This window comes from Bemisia tabaci, chromosome 8 (assembly GCF_918797505.1).
Source record: "Bemisia tabaci chromosome 8, PGI_BMITA_v3".
Taxonomy (NCBI): Eukaryota; Metazoa; Arthropoda; class Insecta; order Hemiptera; family Aleyrodidae; genus Bemisia; species Bemisia tabaci.
The window spans coordinates 18,262,149-18,279,921 of NC_092800.1; the positions used below are offsets into that span (position 1 = coordinate 18,262,149).

Consider the following 17,773-nt stretch of genomic DNA (forward strand, 5'->3'; position numbering starts at 1 on the left):
AAATCTATTCATTGATGTAACTTTTCATTCTATTATAACATTTATATTTTTTTAAAGATAATTACATACATAACGCAAGCACCGTAATACATCGGCAAGAGTCAAATTGCAGGGCGGAAAGGGAGATTAATCTACTGATACACTGAATTTATGTTTCTTTTCTGTTTCCCTTCCTTTCTGCTTTTTATTTTTCTATTTTTCTTGCGATTTGCTCTGTGAAAATTCAGTATTTCATCAATGAAAGAAACAAAAGGTAAAACAATCTTTTGAGATACGGCAGAGCTAATACAGATGGTAGATCGTGATGGTAGGTGTTCAGATTTCAGGTGAGGCAAGCTGCCTAACCAAGAATCGATTGTTTTACATAAACAGAGTGTCTACTAAAACAGGCTGGCCAAAAATTAGTAATTTTACATTGCATTCCTACGTAATTTAGTACTTCCTTGACCGAAAAATTCACTACTTTTTCAGAGCCTCCAATTGGCAAAATGCGGAAAATTTCAAAAAGTTGAATTTCTCGCTTAAATTGCGACAAAAATGACAGAAATGAATGAAATTCCGGACCTTCTTGCGGAATTTCCGCACTTTTTCAGTACTTCTAGACAGCCCTTAAAAAATTTGTACTATTCCCGGACTTTCCGGACTTGTAGACACCCTGATAAAAGATGGAGGAAAAACAGTGTCGCCAACTTTCAAGAATCACTCCTGCACTAGATTTCTGACGATGTTAAACATGCATCTGGTTACATTACTTGACTAGCCGCGTGATAACGCACAGACAGCAGTTTCGTTACGCACGTCAGATCTCCAATGAGAAACGGGGCGCATGTACCTATAACAGGGACAGTGGCGTGGCGTGAATTGCGATACATCGATTGTTATGCCATTTAAACCTATGGTAAAGAATCGATTATTGAGGTGTTCGCTGCGAACACCCTGTTTATCGATCCTTTTCCATAGGTTTAAATGGCATAACAATCGATACATCGCAATTCACGCCACGCCACTGAACAGGGAGACCTTAACGAAAGGTTAGAAAAGTAAACTACATTTCTCTTGCGCACCACAGTTTTCCTTTACAACTGCAAGTTTTGTTTGGTGGTTGTTTCTTGCTTAAAGATCCACGCTTATGCAAACATAATATTATTTTCCGTTAAAATTGTAGTTTATGATAGTTGAAACTAATTCCGAGTGACCGCAGACTAGCTCAAGACATATACTTGAGTTTTTAATGAACGAAACTTAACTTATATTAACGATGCATTGCAGGGAAATTCAGAATGCTCATTGTACCGCGGCATTATTGAAATATATTGTCCTTAAGCAATTTGTTTTACATTTTACCTAAAGACATATGCTTGAGGACAATATATTTCGAAAATGCTGCGGTTCAATGAGTAATTTGAATTTGCCTGCTGTGCATCGTAAATATAAGTTGAGTTTCGTTCATTAAAAACTCAAGTGTGTCGTGAGCAAGTCTGCGGTCACTCGGAATTAGTTTCAACTATCATAAACTACAATTTTAACGGAAAATAATATTATGTTTGCATAAGCGTGAATCTTTAAGCAAGGAACAACCACCAAACAACTTGCAGTTGTAAACGAAAACTGTGGTGCGCAAGAGAAATTTAGTTTACTTTTCTAACCTTTCGTTAAGGTCTCCCTGTTATAAGTAGATGGCCCCCATTTCTCATTGAAGATTTGTTAACCAGTACGAAACTGCTGACTATGCGTTATCACGCGTGATATCGTGATATCTTATGACTAGGGATCAGACCAGTGGCGAGGCGTGAATGATCGATAATCGATTTTTCCCCCTTTGAAGCTGTAGTAAAATATCGATTATCAAGGTGTTCGTTGCGAACACCCTGTTTATCGATCCTTTTCCATAGGTTCAAATGGCAGATCAATCGATATACCGCAGAGCACGCCATGTCACTGGATCCGACACGAGGAGGAATCGTCACCATTAGAATTCTTCTTTTTTCACGTGGGAAGTGAGCAGGTAGGTTGGTAGGTAGTACTGCCGTGCTATGGAAGAACGCCGTATGAGCCTTCAGACGTTGTCATGTTTCCTTCAATAAAAATTGAATTTACTGGGAACATTTTGAATACTTTTTCGCATAAAACCTGTGCTTTGGAGAAAAGTTATGCATATTTTTCCTTGAAATTTTCAAAAAATATTGCTCGCAATTAATTCTAAAATTACTGAAAATTTCAAGGATATACGCATTACTTTCCTCAAAAATACATGTTTTATCCGCGAAATTCGGCAATTCTCGAATGTTCATACGGCGTTCTTCTAGGTCTAACGCCTTGTCTCCACAGGACGTTTCACGGGATTTTTTCCAAGTTCGAATCGCAGGAATGAGACTTATGGGCTTTTTTCCTGCTAAGCAACACAACAAAATGTATCCCTCTTCTTTTTAAGTCGTTCCTGGGACTCCACAAGGACTCTTCGTTGGTGCTGTGATTATCATTGACCAACTCAATATTTTTCCCAACCTCGCAAGTGAGCTTTTCCCCTGGTACAAATCCCATGAAACATCCTGTGGAAACAAGGCCTAAAGAGGTAGGTTGAAGAGAGTATGAAGAGAGTTAAGGTGATTCGTCAAGCTCAAATGACGTGGTCGAACTGGCATGCGATATATCACATTGATTAAGTAAAAAATCTCGGCAGATTTTAAATTTCTAGTAAAAAAAAAAGGACGATACGCCCTGTACTAGAGCCTAAAGAATCAATCTTAACCCAAAAATTAGCAAAATTTAGAGAAATGAAAGCAGAATAGTGTTTGGAAAAAAACCTCGCGTTTGATACAGACATCGATAGCTGAATCGAATGCGAGGTTTTTTGTAAGCACTATTCTGCTTTCATTTCTGTGAATTTTGCCGATTTTGCCGATTGGATTTAGAATGATTCTTTAGGCTCACGCGCAGGGGCTATCGTGCTTTTTTTTTCTAAATATTCAAAATCTGCCGAGATTTTTTACCTGATCGATAAGATATATCGCATGCCAGTTCGACCACGTCACTTGAGCTCGACGAATCACCTTAAAACAACAACGTTCACGACACCGAAAGAGATCTCCGAAGCCCACCATCTCTCCCTCGACTGAAAAGCACCTGCCAGAGCTGGATGTTACGAGCGCGCAAGGACCCAGCGCACGACATGAGATAATAGACGAACATGCGTTTGCAGCGCTCATCGTACTTATGCGCTAGCTCCGGCCAGGCTTCCAGCAGCCTCTCGTGCCACGCCATCAGCGTCGGGTCATAGTCGGCCCCGAAGTTGTGCCAGTCCTCCATGACGAAGAACGCCTCGCTGGCCGCCGTGATCTCCTGCATGGACGGCAGATACGCGTTCGGGAAAATGTACTTGACGGTCCAAGCGTCGGCCTTCGTGGAGGCTCCGCTGGACCCGATGACCTGCAGCAAGAGGAGTCCGTCCGGGGTCAGGTGCCGGTCCACGATGGAAAAGAAGTGGCCGTAGTTCTTCGGTCCGACGTGTTCGAACATCTCCACGGCGACGATCCGGTCGAAGCGATCGTTCGGGTCCAGGTCCCGGTAGTCTTTGAGGAGGACCTCCACGTTCAGGCCTTCGCAGCGCTTTCTGGCGAGCCGTACTTGCTCTTTGGCGATGTTGATCGCGACAACGCTGACGCCGTAGTTCCGGGCGGCGTACTCCGAGAGGCCGCCCCAACCGCAGCCGATGTCCAGGAGCCGCATCCCTGCGAACATGCCGAAATGACGATGTTGAATGTCCTGCCGGCTGATTGTTGAAATTTGTAGACAAAGTAATAGAAAAAGAAAAGGTGAGATGTCCCTCAGGTGAATGGTTGGCGACAGGGAGTGGAGGAGGAGATCAGGAGGTGCCAATGGAGGTGTTGCATGTGTAAGGAATTTGCGATTTGACTGTTGATTCTTATGTAAAAGTTCGCGAAAAACACGATGGTGCCACTGGTTTTCTTTGAAATCAACTCCCAAGCTCAAAAAAAGCTCTCAAAGTGAGGCCAAAATGGGGGGGGGGGATATCCCACCCTACCTTGAGAGTCCACCTCTACATCGAAACAAACTCTCTCCATGCTAAGATAGGGAGCAAATACATTAGCAGTGATGCCGTGTTTTCAGTTTTGTAGTCCCCAAATAAAGTGGCAACCCTGCCAATGTATTTGCTTCCTATCTTTGCATGGAGAGTTTGTTTTGATGTAGAGGTGGACTCTCAGGGTAGGGTTGGATATCCCCTCCATTTTGGCCTCACTTTGAGAGCTTTTTTTGAGCTTGGGAGATGATTTCAGAGAAAACCAGTGGCACCATCGTGTTTCTTGCGAATTTTGACCTAAGAATCAATAGTCAAATTGCCAATTCCTCACACATGCAACATCTCCATTGCCTGATGATCTCTGGGAGGGTAAGGGGGCACTGGCGAGCAAGCGCGAGGCTGCACTATAAGAGCGGCTTAATGTATTTTTATAGACAAAGAAGACAAAAGGGAAATGGAGGGATCCTATTGGTGGAAGTGGGTGGTTGCGATGGACAAAGGAGGTGGGTAATAGCCTAATTAACGGAATCCCACGAGAGACGCGTACCCTATAGTTAGTTCATCATTTTCTCCCTTTATAGGGACCAACCATTTCAACCATTAGGGTCGCACCATTCTCCCTATGTCTTCTTGGTCTATCGATTGGTCTACACATTTCAACAATCAGCCAGCTGCATAAAACTAGACTACTGGAAAAATCTATGACAACGCACAATGGATCGAATCAATCAGAGAGGTGAGACATATGGCAATGTTCACAAAAACGACAAATGTTGATGCTTATATTCGTCACATTTTATGTACTGAGGGATGCTTTCAGATGAGAATTTCAAGAGAAAATCGATGTATTAATTTTTAAAATCTCTAAGTTTTGATTTTTCGGAGCTATGAGCTTTTGAAGTTTCCACATTTTGTCCGACCCCTTCCATTATCTCGATCCAGGGTACGGAGTTTCAATGCCGCCTACGAATTTGCGGGATTTTAAGCTCGGCTCGCGGACGATTGTGACGCTGTGATGACAAAAAGATTCAGAACGTTACAGATCTCTCAACGTAACCCCCGTCTAATATTCCAATGCCTCTACCTGAGCTTACCACCCCCCCCCCCCCACAATCTGGCATTGATACTCATTAGAACTCAGATTCTTGACTCTATTTGAAACTTATGGACTTTTTCGGCCCTGATTTCCGCGCAGAATAGTGTGAGCCCAGCACTCTGTCATCTTGTTACTACGGTTTACAGGGGAGGCCACAATTTCATTGTACTTTTCCTACTCTCTGTATTTATTTGCCTCTGCTGTGTCGAAGGATAACACTGGTGCTGATGTTTCCCACCCTAACTTCGATACTTTTGGGTGACTAAATTTGTTGTAAAAAATAATGGAATGTTTATATTCTTATAAAGCGCTCTTATTTTACTGATACTATACTCCTCATATCACGTTAGTATGCTTATAAACATATTGAAAGCATAGTAGGTATTACATTTGAGCTTGTCCTTATGGAATTTTGATGAGGGAACGCGTATTGCGCGGCTTAATGCTCGTATATTGAGCCTAGCAATTCATTGCGAATACTTTCTATTGTTGGCAAAAGTTGAGATTAAAAAGTTCAAAATTATCTAGTTTTTTTTTTAAAAAAAGAAAGAAAAGAAGAAAAAAGAAGTAAATTAGAACAAAATTTTAACTTTTCACTGACTTTTCTGTGCACGATGAGAAGTAATCAATCAAAATTCAAGGGTTTGCGTGCAACCTAGTCAGTGTTCGAAACTCATAGGCACCAACGCGCCAAATGCGCCTAAAAAATGAAGGCTCTGCGCCAACGTGGCCCCTAAAAATTGCCCCCTAAAAATCTGAATTTTCAGATTAGGTGATCATTCGAAATTTTCAGCACTACGAGTGAAAGCTTTTTCTATTCTTCACGATTTCATCCCTTGTGCTTTTGTCTTCCCCAAATTACAGCTACTTACTAGTTCTGTTACGAAAACATCTTGCGTCTAACTTTTCACTAAATGCGCCGTAATAAATAGGCAAAAAGTCAATTTGGCCCCTAAAAAATCTACAATGGCGCCTAAAAATTGAACTTAATGCGCCGCATGGCTCTGAAAACTTAAAGGTGAGTTTTAAACACTGAACCTAGTTCCTTTTAGAGTAAATACGTCCATATCTTTGTATCACATACCTGGCTCAAGCCGAAGTTTCTCGCAAATCATCCGCAGGTTATTCTCCTGCGCTTCTCCCAGCGTGGTTGCACCCTCCCAATATCCGCAAGAATACATCATGTACGGGTCTAGCATCCGACTGAAAAGGTCGTTACCCAAGTTGTAGTGCACGTCGGACGCCTTTAAAGCGCGGCTTACAGACTGCAAGTTGAAGAGCTTTGCCACCAACAGACGGAAGACGTCAGACCACCGTTGAGGAACGTGGTCTTGAACGCGGTGCTTCAGGACTCGGTAGAAGAATTCGTCCAGTCTTTCGCACTCCCACCAGCCATCCATGAAGCTCTCGCCAAGACCCAAGGAGCCCTCACTCAAGACACGTTTGAAGAAGCCGGGGTTCTTTACGCGGATGTCCCAAGGGCGGGAGCCGTTGATCTTGACGTCGGCCTTTGATAAAAGATCCTCGACGGTTTTGTACCATACATCGTTTTCCATTCTCATCTTCGGTCGTGCGCAAATTTAATATGTTCAGTTATATTTCGCGTTTGGATCAGATGCTTCGTCGAGAAAATATTGGTAATCCTCGTTTGCGTTTCCTTTAGTGTGCTGAGATTCTTTCGTCTGTCACCAACAGTCCTCCTAAGAAAGAAAAAAGATAATGAAAATTTTCATAACTTTGCAAATTTTGACCAAATGAAGTAGGTAAATGTGGCAATCAATAGAATAGAAAAAATGAGTTCATCTTTTAAACGAGACTATGATCAGCTTTCTAGGTGCCTTAATGACAGCAGCTAGGTGGTGGCAGCTGGGTGGCTAGCTGGTGCTAGTTACGACAGCAGTCTTAGTTTTTAGGGGGCAGCCTTCTTATTTTGATTTTAAATCAATTCGATTTAATTTGCGTACAAAATTGCCTAAAAATTTTGGGGGAAAAGTATTCCTAATTTTCCCAGTAAATTCGGTTTTTATCGAAGGAAACTTGGCAACGTTTGACGGCTCATACGGTGGTCTTACTTAGCACGGCAGTATGGGAGAGAGTTGTTTAAGGAGCGACTATGAGTACGGAGTACGGCCCTGATATTTGGAAGAGCATTACCTCACGAAGATGACCCGATACCAATGGCTGAATCACGAACACTGATCGGTGATCAAACTTTGATGAGACTCACAATCAGAGAGACTGGGAGTTATTGAATTACACTGACTGCTACGAAAACCAAATAGTTTAATGCAAGGTCATCGAGTGCGGGTAAAAAATAGGTTCCTATCTGATGTAAGGAATATTAAGTTCAATGAATCGATAATCTGGTAGAAAAACTTATTTTAAAAAATAGTAATAAAAACATAAATAAATGTCAACGAATACAATTTTATTTTTCAGTCCTGATCGAGTGAATGAATTCACTTAAATTTCCTCACTGAAATGTAAAATGTACGAAAAAGATGTTGATAAGTAAATTCTAGCTTAAAAAAATAAACAGGCTTGAGGATTTAATCGTCGCATTGAAGATACACTTTTTACGACTTCACTCTAAAACCCATTCATCCTTCTTTCCACCTCGAACATCATTGAATGAAAAAATATGTTAAACTTCAGACGTAACCCACCTGATTTCATAATTTGGATTAAAAACGCGGAGCCTCTAAAAATATTTCCTCTGGTTGAAGCTCGCGGAATCGATATCTCCTGATCATTTATTTCTGAGGGTAGGTATGCGACAGAGGCTAGGCGTGAATGATCGATTATATCTTCGTTTGAACCTGTGGTAAAGAATCCATTATCGATTATTCTGTCCATCGATCCTTTCCACAGGTTTAAATGGCAGATGAATCGATAAATCGCAAAGCACGCCGCGCCGATGGTATGCGATCTGATTTTTGAAGAATTACACATTCAATCGAATCTAGCACCAATTATATGGCTATTAATAGAGAAACTAGAGGGCGGGCGTGCCCCCTGACCGCCTCGCAGTCCAACCCCCCTACGCACTTCGCGCCTCAGGCGTTAGGCGTTATGCATTATTTTTAGGTATGATGTTTTATTATACAGTGACTTATTTTATGTGTTTCATTTCTCAGGTGACTGACTGCTTTGAACATTTCTGCTTCAATACCATGGTCTTTTCCATTAGATCATAAATCAGAAATTATTTTTGTGTCATATTACCTTCAAATTGGTCGGTTTTTGTGAGGAAAAAGAGCATATCAGAAAAGAAATGGGCGTTAATTATGAAGTTCGATCAAGCATTGATGCATTTTTTTTTTTCGAATAAAACCAAAGGAATTTGTTATAATATGTACGTTTAAACTGAATGACATACCTAACTGAGAGTATTATGTCAATGCAGTTAAGTTTATTTTGATCCTTTTTTATTTCCGTTTCCTTGGTCTTTTAAATAAGACCAAAATCAATTCGGGCATTGCTTGGTTGTTAGAGTTGAGCACCAGTTCAATTTATTATAAGAAGCCTTTGATGTTCATTCAGCACTTTCATTTTCATTTTTTTGAGGTTGAGTAGGTCCGCCCAAACACAATATGGGCCAGTGGGAGGTCTGAGGAGAATCTTTCAGTTGAAAAAGGGGGATTACAAAGGGCCCTGTGTCTGATCCTCGAAAAAAAAATTAAAATCTAAGTTACTAACGATATCGTTGCAACACTGAGCTTAGTCAATGTAATGTCAAGTCTTTTGAATAGCTTAACCATAACGCCAAAGATCCTAAAATTTCAATTTCCTTAGTCAGAACAGTTACATACAATATCAGATAAACATACGGTTACTATGCGTTATAGTACACATCATCGATACCGCGGTTTAATCCGCCTGCAAAGTCGTGCTAAAGCTAATATCTCTCCAGATGTATTACGCAGAAGATTTGGCGCAAAAAAATTTAGTGCTCGAAATGCAATCCGCATGAGGCTAAAAATGTTGATATTTTACCAGACGTTACTCCGCTAAGAATACCACAGCTTCCACGAAAACCACTCGATCTTGATTGAGGCTCGAGGAAAAAATGCATGAGCGAGCCTGCTGTTGCATTTTTTATTCAAGCTTATCGAGTTCAATACTTCCTTCTCCTAACCATGAGCGGTTTTAATTCCTGAGCCGGCTATATAGTTTTTTCATTGAAGAGTATTCATTTGAGGCGTACTGTTCTAAAAGCGGCAATCTCTATTGCCTTGTAGAAGATTGTGCAATCATTTTAATATTAACATTGAAAGAACGAGGAACCCTTCATGTTCATATATTTTTTTGTGAATTTTCTGTTGTCAAGCGGAATAATGTGAAAAGATGTTAAAAACGGCTAAATGTTTCGGTTGCTCCTCACAGAAAATAAATATGATTGCAAAATGCTTAGATGCAATGAAGATTCCCGCTTTTATGGCTATAAACATCGACGGTAAAAGTACCAGACCACATCAATTTGCGACGTTGTAGACCTCCTGTCATACCTTATTTTTTAATTGGAAAACTACTCAAAGTTAATTCTTGAAAAAGTCTTTGTTTATTCTTCTCTGTGCGAAGAAAACTGTGTGAAAATTTCAATAATTTTTATTAATTTTTTCTCCTTTAAAAAAATAAAGTAGGAGCGGAGATTTTTAAACACCGCAAAGAGATAAGTGATCTGGTAATTTCACCGTCGACACACGCCTCGTTTCAAAGTAATTGAAATTAATAATTATAAAAAATCTCACTCCTCAGGACAGAGAAACTCACTAGCTGCCTATTCTCTTGAAAACATTTTCACAGTATAATCCTGTGAGGAAGAGATGCGAGTGAAAAAGAGGTCACAAACTCATACCTATCAAGTTAACCCAGAGCATGAAAAATATGCGTGTGTGTTATTAATGTTTCCATGATATGTCCGATGTAAGGATGTATCTCAATGTCAACGTGAGCCCTGTTTTACGTATAAATCCATCCTTTCTACGGCTCATGCGGGAATCGCGATAAGTCTTTCTAGGTCGGCTCAACTGTATCGAATTTTGTCGTTTCCGCATTACACAGGGTGTCCTAAAGTTGAACGCGAATATTTTCGAAATCGATTATTTTGATAACAAATTAGACTATTTTTTTCTGCAACGTTTTTCTACCCCCCCCCCCCCCCCCTTCAAATCTACAACCTCTCGAAGCTTAAGTCAAAATATTGTTTTTTCTTGACTGCGACGAAACTTATGAATGAAATCGCGTAAAAATTGGCACTTACACATCTCTGTGATGTTCCTTCACACAATAAGCGCACTTCTGACCTCGACGAAACAAAATCATATTTATGGAGGTTTTTTTTGTGGGGGGGGGGGGGTGCTTGGAATTTTGAGAGAGGGATTTTTGGGAGAACTTTAAAGAACAAAAATGTCTCGTTTGCTCAAAAATCGATTTTGAAAAAATTCACTTTTAAACTTCGAAATTTCCCCTGAAGATTGTAAAATAAGATTGAACTTCAAACTTTCCGGATGTGCTTCTCGTGATTCTCAAGCCGTATTCCTTGGGACAGACTTCTTATTTTTGTTCGACAAAAGCTAACAATAGAGACATTAGAGGAAAAAATGATGGTATTTCAAGTCATATTATCCTCCAAATCGGTTCGGCGAAATCGTACCAGTTGCCAGGTTGTGAGAAATGATATTTTTACATGGAGTTACATGGAAAAAGAGCTGATTTTCCAGCACTCCCTGGCAACAATGGTTGACATTTGATTGTAAATAATCTATCGAACGCCGATTTATTGAACTTTCTTATTCGATAGATAGCTCTGCTAAGATAGGAATTTTGGAACAGCAAGAGACGTTCGATATACTCCAATCGCTCCACGCGATCAAGAGGCGACCAGTTTGGAAAAAAAAACAAGGATTTATAATACTATCAAGCTACGGAAAAACACCGCATGAACATCCAAATGTTGTCCAATTTCCCCGGATTAAATGTTTGTTCTTGAGGAAAGTTATGAAAATATATCTTGGAGACTTTCAGGTACTTTCAATTAAATTTTGATTACAACTCTCAGAAAAATGGGAAGAAACATATCCACAAATGCCCCGGTGAATTCGTATTCTATCGAAGGAAATTTGGCAACACCTGAATGTTTATACAGCGTTCTTCTTCAGCGCAGCAGGATGGTTCTATCTTATGGTTACTATCTAATTTAATGCTAAGCTCAGTGTATTTGCGGGCTACACCCAGAAAAAATGTATTTTGATGATCTGATGTGAGAAACAGTTATGCTCTTTGAAGCGAATCAACTACCAATCGAGCAGATCACCGACTTCAGTGTAATTGTTCGTACTAGCGCCATGTGTAAGCTTTATTTTTTTACTTGAACGCTGGAGACATTAGGTTTGGTAAGTGTATCTTAAAAACTTGAATTTTTACGCGAAAAAATTTTACATTTAAAACAATCATACATTTTACGTGCTCATCTTTTTTATTTTAATTTTATTGTGTCACGCCTGCGTTGCGAAGCGAAAAAAAAATTGAACAGTTGACGAAAATTATATATTTACCATCAAGACCTCACCTATTAACCCGCTCGGAAAGGATGATTGCTGAATGGGCTGCAAAAAATGTGTCTGAATGTTAATAACAAAAGTAACGTTATCGCAAACACCCTTGCCCGGTAGGAAAACATACTGCTTTGATAAATATTTGAATGTTTACCTTTAACTGGCTGCATGAATTTTAATTTTGACTCATAAACGTATCGGTCGGCACTTTTTGCAAAAAAATTGAGTTTTTTCTATTTTTTTCTTGTTATAAAGAGGCTTTGTCTATTGGTCTTTTATCCAAAAATAGCTTGCAGCAATTTTTTAAGCATGTCTTACCAAAAATTATTTGTTCAGTATCTACGAATTTCCATGAATCATGTTTAATGCATTATTCTGAATTTGAAATAGATAAAAAAAACAAAACAAGGAAAATCGACCTGATCCTTAATCTTGAGGTGTTGATTTTTAACTCGGAATTTGATATTTTCGTCCAAAATCACCCATTACGTCTAAACGAACAAAATTTTAGATTTTGGTCAATCAAATTAGGTCATTTTAAAGTCTAAAATGGCAGATCTATTAGATTTGCTTTTCTAATATTTGTTATGATAAATTAAATCCCCTTGAAAACCTAAATATTTTATCGGAACAACATCATACTAACATACACTGGTGCATAGGCAAGAAGATCATTTGGAATGTTGCGCGGGAGGTATGATATTTATTAATTTTGAAAAATATTTAAAACTTTCAAATTTTAAGAAATTTAGTAGGCCCTTTTAAATTGTATGAAATTTAAGCCGAGACATTTCCCCTCCTTGGTCATTTCTGATCACCATTATACTCGTGTCAGCCAGCATCCAGGTACCTCTCTCTTTTTGCTTCAGGTCATAAAGTCAATATGGACATCGGTATTCAGCAGTTAAAACTCTCGCATATCTTATGGATTTGCTTGATTGGTATCTTTGCTATCCGTGCGCTGTATCGGCGATGGAAACATCGTAAAATCTACGCATTCATGGCATCTTTACCTGGACCTATTTCTCTACCATTTATTGGTGGCGACTATATCTTAATTGGAATATCAAGGACAAGTAAGTGTATTTGCTTGGAAATTTCTCCTACTTTTTTCCATTGCACTATCTTTATATATCTTATATTATATTGGGGGGGGGGGGGGTTCAAGGACTTCAGAAAAATTCAAAATTTCACAAAACGAAAAATGTGGGATGTTAAGGGACAGCTCATAAATGTAAGACCATGCTGCAGAAATACCACATTAGTTCAGGAAAAGTCACCTCTTTCCTCATCAAGCTCATTATGCAAAGATAGGGCTGAATAAATCAAGTACTTCTTTCATGAAAGGGCGTATGCCGAGATTTGCAGTTTCCAAGAAGAATGATTTCAAATATGACGAAGAGTGACCTTTGACAAATAGTTGACACATTCCCCACCTGTGAGTATAACAGGCGAGAGAAACTTTCAATAAGATGCACTTTCACCGAGGAAGTCTTCAATCAGTAGAGTTTCCAAATTGGCAGGCTGCAAATTCCAAGTTTAATGTATCTCGTTCATGCCCAAAAATATCGATGCCCAAGAGTGTAACCACGCATCGCCATTGCGGTGTTTCAAAATGCCCGCTCCTTTTTGATTTCTTCGAAGAGTTGCAAGCCTAACTTTATAGCTCGAAATTTATGTACAATATTCTGCTTACAGAGAGGAAAAATCAAGGACGTTTTTTCAAGAAATTAGATTGACTGATTTTTCTAGGAGATAAAAGGAAGTCCGCAACGTTGCAAACTAAGATACGGGGTTTCGCACTTCGGCCATTGATTTGCAACTTCAAGCCCTCTTTTCATAGAAAAATGAGCTACTGCTACTAACTTCTGTATGGGACATTATATGTACAGAGTTTTACGGTGAAAACTGAAATTCCGTCTTTTCTGTAGACGGTTAATAGACGTTTTTATAGAAAAATGAGCTGCTGCTACTAACTTCTGTATAGGACATTATATGTACAGAGTTTTACGGTCAAAATTGAAATTCCGACTTTTCTAATTATGTAGTTGTGTATGTGTTGTGTTGTGTAGTTGTGTTGTGTAGTTGTGTTTGTGTAGTTGTGTTGTGCATTTGTGTTGTGTAGTTGTGTTGTATAGTTGTGTTGTGTAGTTTTGTGTGTGTAGTTGTATTGTTTCTAGTTGTGTATGTTAGTTTTCTGTTATGTAGACGGTTGTATTTATGATTTTTACACATGTTCGGTTAATTTCCAGATCTGTGCGGCAAAATGAAAACATTGACGAAATGGTACCCTGATGGTGTTTCTGGAATGTGGGAGCGAAATGAGCCCCACGTGCTGACTAGCAGTCGGGAAGTACTCAATGTAAGGATAATAGTTCTTAACTCGACAGATTTATCCAACCGGAAGTTACTTGCACAGTTCACATATATACAGAAGTTCCATCGACGAACCTGAGCTTTTCTCTCCATCGAGAAGTTAGCGAGAAGCAAGCAAATGACACATTAAAAATGTGATACGAATATTGTAACAGGGTGGTATAATGGTGCTGGGTCCGCACTATTTTGCGAGGAAATCCAAGTCAGAAAAAAAAAAATCTAATCAGATAGTGTATTTTGTGACTCTAATTCATATTTAGGGTAGTTTTTTTTTTTTTTTTTTTTTTTTTTTTTTACAGTAGTTTTGTTGTAGTTCTGGATGCCCTGCAAAATAGTACGGACGCAGGACCGTTTAGCTGTTTAGGAATCAATTTTTTCTTTCTTTTTTCTCTTAGCCAATGGAGTAAAATATTTCATACATCCATACACCAAAGTACAGATTCAAAAATGTAGCCACGGTTGCAAGCAAGCCCAGAACCGTCCAGCGAGAGTTTCAGACAGAATGAGGGGTAATTTCTACATCTTGATCGATAATCTGAGATGCGAGATCATTCACCCACCTTCGTTCACTTATAGGTTTTTCTTTTTTTTTCTGTTTTTACTTGCAATTTGGACCACATTAATCGAAGTAGACAGTACGAGATTCGCATTTATAAGTTCAGCCCTGTATAGAAAGCACTCGCAAATTTCTTATGACTCTCAAAAAGAAAAAAATAAATCACATTTTGTGAAAATTCACAAGTTTCTAAGTTTTGCTTGAATTCTGTACTTCTTAAGTGCGCCGAAATTTTGGCTTTGTATGTACTTAGTATTCATTTTTTGCCGTATTTCAGGCGGTTCTATCCAGTTCTGAAAATATTGACAAATTTTACCACTACGATCATTTTCAAATAGTTGCAAATTCTATGATCACCGCCTCGGGTAAGTGCCTGACATCAACACTGCTTAAACCTCCAGACATCTTACCCAAATATAATGTAATTTCTGATAATTTTGTCCAAAAAAGACATGAAGCGTAGGTATCGTCTCAAGGACCAGCAATAATCTGAAAAACCTGGGGGCAAAGCCGTTCCCCCCCCCCCCCCCCGCTACCAAAAAAAACCAGAGCAGAGCGAAGTGGAGCGTCAGTCTTTTAAAAAATGATACAGGAACTAAATAGATCTAAATCAAGGAACTTTCTCAAATTGTTAAAAAAAACTGAATCTCTGATAATCACCATACTTGCGTTGGGTTGATGACCTAGGTATATATGGCGTGGCATTGTATCGATTTTAATTTCTGCCCGGAGACAATTTGCAAGTTGGCAATACTGTTAATACTCCTTTAAAATGCATTGAATATATCGATTCTAGGGAGAAAGGCTGCCTCAGCAAGGCTATAAATTCTGACTCATCTGAAAAAACACTTATGTGCATTGGGAAACTAATGGCACATACGTTGTTTTTAAACCGAGCCGGAATTTGTAGGTCCAAATTGCAAAATGCAGTCCAATTAAATGGAGAGAAAACAGCGTTGCCAACTTTCAAGATAGCTAATTTTTCTGCGGTGCTGAGGAAGAGCACATAGTTAAACTTCTTTAATTATAAAACGACTTTCGTGAGAAAATTGTGAATGTTTTTCTTACGATTCAACGATGAATAAATTGGCTTTTTAAAAAAGATTCGTCAAAGATAAATATTTTATCGGGAGAAATGGAGCGATACCTAACGTTGTGGATTTCTAGGTTTGGATCTGAACCTGCAATTTTTTTATGATATACTTATATCGTTGCAACCTATCTGTTTTACTTTACTCCAGGAACCGAATGGCGCACAATTCGGAATATAGTGAATCCAGGTTTTCGGTCCAACATCTTGTCACTCTTTGACGATAATTTTACTTACCACACCAGAGCTTTCGTTGACCGACTGGAGAAATATGAAAACAGCGATGAGTTTGATATATTCGTACCTGTCCATTTGTGCACCATCGACTTGATTTCCGGTGAGTTCAAACCGTCCTCTTCCATCCCGGAAGAAACGCCAATAATTTTATTTGTTTACTGAGGTTACCTCGTCAAAAATAATGGACACCCACGAACATAAACTTATGAGCGCGCGACTGCATGTGAGATGGTCACACATATGTTTCTTAACAATCAGCACATATTTTTATTAATTTTAATGTTAATTTGTCTTGCATAAAGACATGGTACGAAGTATCTATTACCTTATGACTTAATGATCATTTTAAAGGCATTTGTAAAACTGTAGTTATGAATAAATATAATGTTTTTATTTCAGATAACATGGTTCAAGCTCGAATCGGTGTTCAAGAAAACGACCCAACCGGCCGTATGTCCTTAGCAATGACAGAGTAAGTTGACATTTTCGAGTAAAATATTAGCTGTGTTAAGTTGTTCCTTAAAATTTTGAAATTGTAGTTTTTAGTAATTAACTGCTTTCAACAGTCAAGATCATGAATTTGAAAGCTCTGTTACAGTGACTTGAATGGCGATTTCAATGTGAATGGTAGGTTATGAATCACTAATCTGAGTGGCGCTTCTTGTGAAATACATGCACACAAGGTGTTTCAGACATTCATTAGCTGAAGCGTGCTCGCATGATGATTGTCTTCTTTTCATTATGTTTCATTTAAGTACGCTAATTGCTTTACGTACGGCTTAACGTTAATGGTGAAATAAAAAGTGGAATTATGAATGTTTTTTAGACTATTTTTAATGTTGTGTACAGTCTCATTAATTAAAAAAATTCCAATCAAGATTACTCGGTGAATGCATGCTTCTGACGAATCAAATAAATCCTTAAAAATAACATATTGTTTTGCTTGCCTTACAGATTGTTTGAAATGATGTTCGAGCGCGCATTTTCTCCTTTGCTCTGGCCAGATTTTATCTACAAGCTTTTAGGAAAGCAAAAAATTATAGACCAATTAATAAGCGAACATTACAACTTTGTTCAGAGGGTAAACTTTTCATTTTTTGTCTAAGGTAGATTCATGCTGCTACAACCCATACGTGGCTATTGTCGGAGAAAAACGCCACAAACAGTCAAACCAAAATCATTAATACCGGGGGATAAAGATGTATATGCTAAAAATTTCGGGACAAAATACCGTAATGTAAGTTTTAAAACAAGCTAGATTTGTGCTGGTTTGGATTTTTCGGTTCAATACGTAATTTTGAGAGAAGGCTATTGAAAATTCTAGTTTGTCTTCTTAAAGGTACAAACTTCGAAATTATAATGAGTAATTTTACGCTCTCCTTCAACCGATACAAAAATTGACTAAACTGCTAAAAACCAGAGAATTGTTACCAGATGCTGTTAGAAAATAGCACTTTGCCGCATTTAAACCCGTATAAAATATACACATTTAATTGCACAGCAAGGCGACCTTGAAGTTGAGGCTGATTATGTAGGCCGATGAAAGTCAACTTAAAATTTGACATCTCTGGATAAGTCGAGTCACTCACATGGATTGATTACTACGGCCAATTTAATTTAGGTCTAGATCCCCCTCTTTCACGAAGCAAACCTCTGGATGAAGTTAAGTCTGTTTTTAAGGATCCTCCACCTATTGGGGAATTTTGGAAAAATAATCTCTGGATAAAATCTGATAAGTACGTATACTGTTCGTATAAGTTCCTGCTAAATTTTAACCGCCGCACAGTGGATCGAGTCCATAGGAGAGGCCAGACAAAATTTG

General features: G+C 38.8%; 3 protein-coding genes across 3 annotated transcripts in view; 2 read left to right on the forward strand and 1 right to left on the reverse strand.

The window, feature by feature from the left end:
* Positions 1–3,066: 3,066 nt before the first annotated feature.
* LOC109044442 (cyclopropane-fatty-acyl-phospholipid synthase) lies at positions 3,067–6,697 on the reverse strand. Its single transcript, XM_019062163.2, has 2 exons — positions 6,220–6,697; positions 3,067–3,728 (listed from the first exon to the last, which is right to left on the reverse strand). Exons 1-2 carry the CDS (start codon positions 6,695–6,697, stop codon positions 3,067–3,069), a joined length of 1,140 nt encoding a protein of 379 aa, XP_018917708.2.
* A 5,843-nt stretch (positions 6,698–12,540) lies between these two features.
* On the forward strand, positions 12,541–14,147 carry LOC140225273 (uncharacterized). The gene is made up of 2 exons (XM_072303553.1): positions 12,541–12,768; positions 13,945–14,147. Exons 1-2 carry the CDS (start codon positions 12,576–12,578, stop codon positions 14,145–14,147), a joined length of 396 nt encoding a protein of 131 aa, XP_072159654.1. The 5' UTR covers positions 12,541–12,575.
* Positions 14,148–14,370: 223 nt separating this feature from the next.
* Positions 14,371–17,773, forward strand: part of LOC109044391 (cytochrome P450 4V2) — a 43,145-nt gene continuing 39,742 nt past the window's right edge. The window contains exons 1-4 of the mRNA XM_019062096.2: positions 14,371–14,989; positions 15,866–16,051; positions 16,351–16,423; positions 16,906–17,032. Coding sequence (XP_018917641.2) covers positions 14,974–14,989; positions 15,866–16,051; positions 16,351–16,423; positions 16,906–17,032 — 402 coding nt within the window. The 5' untranslated portion in view covers positions 14,371–14,973. The remainder of the gene's footprint in view (positions 14,990–15,865; positions 16,052–16,350; positions 16,424–16,905; positions 17,033–17,773) is intronic.